The sequence below is a fragment of the Galeopterus variegatus genome, unplaced genomic scaffold, assembly GCF_000696425.1.
Source record: "Galeopterus variegatus unplaced genomic scaffold, G_variegatus-3.0.2 Scaffold1756, whole genome shotgun sequence".
Classification (NCBI taxonomy): domain Eukaryota; kingdom Metazoa; phylum Chordata; class Mammalia; order Dermoptera; family Cynocephalidae; genus Galeopterus; species Galeopterus variegatus.
In genome coordinates, this window is record NW_007727867.1 from 214,585 (window position 1) to 221,269 (window position 6,685).

At 37.5% G+C, this 6,685-nt stretch overlaps 1 protein-coding gene across 1 annotated transcript in view; it reads left to right on the forward strand.

Annotated features, from left to right (window-relative positions):
* The window catches only part of MAATS1 (MYCBP-associated, testis expressed 1), a 64,545-nt gene that overhangs the window by 19,593 nt on the left and 38,267 nt on the right, over window positions 1–6,685 (forward strand). Inside the window, exons 7-10 of the mRNA XM_008578786.1 lie at window positions 1,365–1,426; window positions 1,929–2,079; window positions 3,760–3,942; window positions 4,841–4,983. Coding sequence (XP_008577008.1) covers window positions 1,365–1,426; window positions 1,929–2,079; window positions 3,760–3,942; window positions 4,841–4,983 — 539 coding nt within the window. The remainder of the gene's footprint in view (window positions 1–1,364; window positions 1,427–1,928; window positions 2,080–3,759; window positions 3,943–4,840; window positions 4,984–6,685) is intronic.

Genomic DNA, 6,685 nt, shown 5'->3' on the forward strand with positions numbered 1-6,685 from the left:
AGAAACACACATTCTCAGGTCCCATTCTAGGCCTCCTGAACCAGGAGGTGAGGTCCAGCAGTCTGTGTCATAACAAGCCCTCCAGATCATTCTGGTTCACGGTTAAGTTTGAGAACTAGTGGTCTAGCACTTTGCGTACATTAACTCAATGCTCACAACGACCTTATACTGTGGATACTGTTGTTATCTCCATTTTACAATGGAAGAAACTGAGGTAAGTGATGAAGTTGAGAAGTGATCTAGGATTTCTAACTCTAGAGAGGAAGGTGACTGTTGGTGTCTAAACAGTGCCTGCCTCTCCGTGCTCATTTGTGACTCCTCTGTCTCCCTCCCACGTGTGTTCCCTTCAAGAAGCTCCACCAGTGTGACATGTTTGCTCAGTCTCTAGTCCTTTTGGGTTGGGTTGGTGTCTAAACAGTGCCTGCCTCTCCGTGCTCATTTGTGACTCCTCTGTCTCCCTCCCAAGTGTGTTCCCTTCAAGAAGCTCCACCAGTGTGACATGTTTGCTCAGTCTCTAGTCCTTTTGGGTTGAACATTGCGCTCCTCTGGTGAGGCCTTGCTTCTTGTCAGCGTGGCAAATCCCAGTCCTTGTTTACCCTCAAGACTCTGCTGAGTTAGCTCCTCTGAGGAAGCCTTTCTCATCTTCCCCTCTTCCCCCCTGCTCTGTCATTTCTTCTCCCACAGAAGTCTGTTCATTCTCCGAGCCTGGTCTTTATCTCCCTGTGTTGTAAATATGCCTGTTGCACTAGAACAGTGCTTCTCGAGAGAAGGCATTTTATCTTGTATATCATTGTTTCCTGCCTGGCATATGGTGGGCACTTAATAAGCACTTGGCAAATGAATGAGTGATAAATTAATATATGATTTCTATTCATCTTATAGCCCCTAAAAGATAATGAGAGAATATTAAATACATACAACCTTACTCTCATAATTGTGAAAACTTTTATAAAGGGGAAAAAATTCCTAGGAAATCCCAACTTAGTGGTACTGACTGAAGAAGGGAAAAATCTGAAGAGCTGTACATGTATTTTCAATTGAATCTGTAATTAAAACCTTGTCACAAAGAAAAACAAATTAATTAATGTATGGATTTCTTAATAGGAGTAATATATATGTTCAAATCTCTATTTTAAGAAGGAAAACCTCGAAAGCTGTGTGGAGCAAAGATGGGAAGGAGGAGAGACCGGCAGCAAGGAGTCCAAGTTGGGAGAGAGGTGACAAAAGCATGAGCTGGAGAACAGACACAAGCAGTGCTCCAGAGCAGGCGCATTAGCAGGGGGAGAAGGGGCAAGAGAAGGACAGATTTCTGGGGGAACAAAATTAGTAGGGTTTTTTGTTTTTGTTTTTTTGACATTGTCAAGGGACAGTTAGAGATTCTGGTTCAGAAATATCTGGGCTGGAGGTACAGATTTTGAAGTCATCTGTACGTGTTTGGATACTCATGAGCAAGGTAGCACTAGGAGAACAAATTGGAGGTAAGGGTCAGGGAAACAGAGTTATTGAGTACCTACTGTGTGCCAGGCACTGGCCAGAACCTCATTTTCTCTTCACTCCTGCTATTACTTACTTGTCCACCAACACCAGTCGGCCTGGAGCTGTGCGCAGATCACCCATTGTTCCCATGGGCCTGTCTGCCTAGGAGCCCGTCTTTTACCCCATCTGCCTAGCACCTTCTTCTTCATCCTTCAGAGCTTCACCCATATAAATTCCTGTTATATACAGATTCATTATTGAGTTGCCGCCCCCACAGCCCCAATTCATTTGTCACACTGTTGCCAGGGCAGTCTTTTTATAATACATGCACGTGACACCAGCCCACAGAGAAGGTCCTGTTTGCAGCAGCTGTTGCCCTGCTCTCTAGTGGAGTGCCCTCTCTGAGATACCAAATACTTCTTTATGTCTTGTAATTTACTTGAAGACTGCAGGAGATTCGCCTGGAAGTTCTAAAAGAACTGCTGAGGAAGCGTGAAGAGAATCAAAAGGAAGTGAACATGGAGCGCTTGAACGCCCAGTGGTCTAAACTGCAGGAAGCAAAAGAGGCGAAAGTAGCTGAGATCCAGCGCACACACGTGTCAAGTAATGGTGTAGTATGAACAGTGAAGAAAATGGAAAAGTGGGCCTTGCATTGGATCTTTGACCAAACCCAATTTAACTGCGACATAATTCTGGTTTTGTCATGGTGTGTGGAATAGATGAGGGATGAGAGATGAGCGATTTCTCAAAGGTGGAGGAGTGGAGCAGAGTCCCTCACTAAGAAAATCAGATGATGATGATCTGACAGGGAGTCAGGTTGTTGACGTTGTGGGCCGTGTGTGTGTGGGTGCGAGGAGGTGTTGGGTCCCTCGTGTTCGCGGGCTAAGGCCCCGGATAGACGGCCCGTTTCTCAACCTTTCTTTCATTATTGCTTCCTAAAGGAGGAGACATTGTGTACATCTTTTTTCCAAATCGCTCCCCTCTAAGAAATTTTAATACCACAGATATATCATATATATGTTTATGTACTATATGCTTATCTGTGCTTTATACACAAAAAGAAGACATATACAGCTTATTCTTTTTAATCAGTGTGGAATTAAAAATGACTAAATAAAAAATTCAAGTTAAATTTTATATTAAAAAATTTTGTTTTATCATTTAACTTAATTTTATACCTTTATTTGCTGAGAAACTTTTAATGTAATTTATTTACTTACAAAAATTGTACCAATTACATATGCAAATTAGCAATTTGTAAACATACTTAATAGCAATATAGTTACATTTTAAAAAATCATTTAAAACTTATTTTTCAAACAAGTAAAACAATTATAAAACTAAATTATTACTTAGAAACTATTTTTAGTGAACTTAACTTTTTCTTGATGTGAGAAAATAACTTTTAACTTGATTAGCTGCTAGGTATTCATTTAGATGTTGTCAACATTTTTTCTTTTCAGTACTTGACATAACTAATAATCAATTTGACTAACTTTTGTAGACAAGTAATAAAATATAAACTATTTTTACTTAATTCTAAAATCCTAAGTGACACAGAAGCACCGAGGATCAAACATAAACAACATCCACAAGGCAGCAGTGGTACACAGGCCCCCTCTTACAATATGACTTCGCAGTCTTGTGACATGACTTTATACTCATTGAGGGTGTGCGATGTAGAGCAGTCAAAAGGGGGTGGGTCTGCAGTGGGATTTGAAAGAAAAGGTGGAGATAGTAAGCATGACTCTTCAGATGAGTATATGGCTAATGTGCATGGTTGAGCCTCTTCCCGCCAACTGCCAAGCAATTCTGAAAACTTGAAGTTAGAACATCTTCTGGTTTATTCTGGTGTTAGCCAAGATGAACCTGTAGTCTTCCCTTCTAATTATTCTTGTAGGGGAGACTAACTCTCCTAGCTCTGCAATGAACATGTATTTTTCAGTTACTTTTAGTTTCTTTCATTCACATAACAAACTTTTATTGAATTTCTCTTCTTGACCTGGAGCTCGGAATGCAGTTAAAAAAGATTTTTGATGAGTACCAGTTGGGGACACTAGCTGATTTAGCTTCTGTCAGTTCTGCCTGTCTCATGACGATCTGGGCCACACAGATGGGAGCACTCTGTTTTTAGTGTTACATTCTGATTGTGGTGAGTCATCATGAAATTCATTCAATTCAGTAGCTTCCCTGTGAATAAAACTTGAATTGGTTCACTATTCTGCATTTGGATAATTCAGAACAATATTTTGGAGATAGTCATGGAGGTATGTTTTATTTCAGCAATCAGAAAGCTTGTAGGAAAGGGAAAGAATGTAGAAGGGAAGTTGGAGAGAAGAAATATCATCAAGGATTATTCTGATTATGCATCACAGGTCTACGGACCTCTATCTCGTCTTGGTCGTTTCCCAGACAACAACTCAGAAGATTTTGTAGTAAAAAACCACTATCTCAACACCTATGAAGGTAAGAAATTTACATAATTAGAAGTCCAGTATAAGAGGGTTATCTGAAAAATGTAGAATTGTGTCTAAAATATAGAAATTTAGATTAAAAGCTAAACAATACAAATATTTGCAAGAAGCAGCAATGAACAGGTTTAATATTATCACTAATATGAGCTCATGCAAACCAATATAAACTACTAAGACCCAAATAAATAAATGGACACACTATAGAACAATTTAGCAAGGAGTAAATTAAATTATCAACTAAACATTTAAAAATGTTTAATGTCACAGAGTTATGCAAAAATGAAATAGGTCTTTCATTTAATAGAACTTTTACACCAGGTTTATGAAGCAAACAAGAATGTGTAACGAAATCAACTCTTTACAAAATGTCAGAAAACTAGTGGGCAAGGAGATGGACAATGAAGGGATTAAATTCATGGAGAGGGCTGTACCTTTTATGAAGTTTAAGACAGGCTTCTTTAAATTATTTAAATTTCAGTTGACAGGTTGAAGCATCACATGGCCAAAATCATGAATTGATGGTCACATGTTGAAACCGTAGCTCTGGCTGGCCATCCAGAGCAGAATGTGATAAATTGGTAAACATACACTTTAGAATTTGGTGCCATGTGTCATAGGATCATTAATTCTCTGTTGTTTTTATTGTGGAACTTATTTCTTAGGACTTTCATTTTAGAATGCATTTCTTATTTTATAGTCTAAGTCACGGAGAACATGAATTAATTATATAGAAGTGTGCTTCACATTTCAGGGACAAGTTCATTCTATTACATGAGATACACCTTATCAACAATTCCAATGAAACCATTTGGCAAATAGCTACTAAAATATACTTTAAAAATGATAAATTTAAGCACTAGATAATAAAAACACATATTTCCTTTTCATAGGATTAGTCGAACTTGAGTCATGTCTCCCAGATTTTGTGACACAACCCCGAATCAGACCTCCAAAGCCAAAAGTCATTACCACCAAAGCTGGCTTTCTGAAGAGGGAAGCAAGGATGGACTATGAGTTGGCAGAAGTTCATAAGGTATAACCGTTATCTGGAACATGAGATGCTTCTAGTGTGACTCTTGCAGAGGAAGACTACACTCACATGGAGGGCTTATTAAAACACATGTTGTTGGGCCCCACCCCCCGAAGTTTCCGATTCAGAAGGTCTGGAGTAGGGCTGGAGTGTTTGTGTTTTTCGTAAGTTTCTAGGTGACGCTGCTGGTTCAGGAACCACACTCTGAGACCCACTGTTGTATGACATACTCTCATCACTTGTCCTTGCGTGTTTGTTTGTTCATTTGACTTTAATAATATGATAAGAATCCATTGGAATCTGTACTCAGCATAGAAATTAGGACCTTGACAATAATTTACATCTATCTATGTGGTTCTTTCCCACCTCATCCCCTGTCTCCCTTTACCCATCCTGAATGCTGTGTTCATCATTCTTTCACTTTTTGTAAGATTTTTTTGGGGGGGGAGATACATTTTGTCAGGTTATGGACTTCTATTCCTGATTTACTAAAGCTTTTAATCATGTGCTTATGTTGAGTTTTATCAAATGTTTTGCCTGCATCTCTTGAGGTAACTATATACATTTTTTCTTTCTAAAATTGTTGTTGCAGTAGCATAGTTTTTTACAAATATTAATCTATCCTTGCATACATGGAATGAACCTGCCTTGATCAAGGTGTATTAGTTTGTTTTTAATACATTGTTCGATTTGATTTACTAAAATGTTGATTGGATTTTTCTTCTATATTCATGAGTGTAATGGCCTTATTTTTCTTTCTCATTTTATATCTGGGGTTGGTGTCAGAGTTATGTAGGTTTCTTGAAATGAACTGGGGAATATTCCTTTTTTTCTTCTCTTTTAAGAAGAGTTTAAATAAGATTGCATTGATCAGTTCCTTCAGTTTCGTAGAATATACACATAAACTTATTTGGGACTGATAGTTTCTTCATGGGAAAAATTTTAACCACTACTTCAATTATTTACAACTTATGACACTTTTCTGCATTAGTTTTGGTAAATTATACTTTCTTTAGAAATTTTATTTCACCTAACTTTTCAATTTTTTTAGCATGATTGTTGATAGTATTGTTTTGTCTATACTCATGTCTTCTTTTTTATTCATAATGTTATTTATTTGTGCCTTAACTCTTTTTCCTTAATCAATTTTACTGAAGTCTTGCTTATTTTCTTAGCATTATTGTCCTAAACAATAAACTTTTGATATTGTTGATTTCCTCTATTATATGCATTTTTCCAATCATATTCATTTTCACTCCTATATTTATTTTATCTTTCTTTCTACTTTCTTTGGGTTTCTTTTGTAGTTCTTTTCCTAACTTAAATTACTTTTTGTCGGTCATTAGAAAATAATGAATGAGCTCGCAGTAACATGGATAAATCATAGATATTTTTTGCATTGCCCGTCATGTTCTTTGTGTATTCAGTGTTTATTCATCTCCTATTTAAAAATAAATTCCATACTTAGGCCTTTTATTTTCCATTTTCTTCTAGGTAGGTGAAGTAGCATAGCTTCTAGCATGTCAATTCAATGAAGTGACTTCCAGCAAGAAAAATCCTGGGCTGGGAAAGAATTTTGGAACATTTTGCCTATTACTATTGTTATGTCATTTTCTTTTTTTTTTCTTTTTTGTCTTTTTTCGTGACCGGCAATGGATTGCAACCCTCAGTGTCACGCCCGTACCGGACCGGGACCGGCAACAGG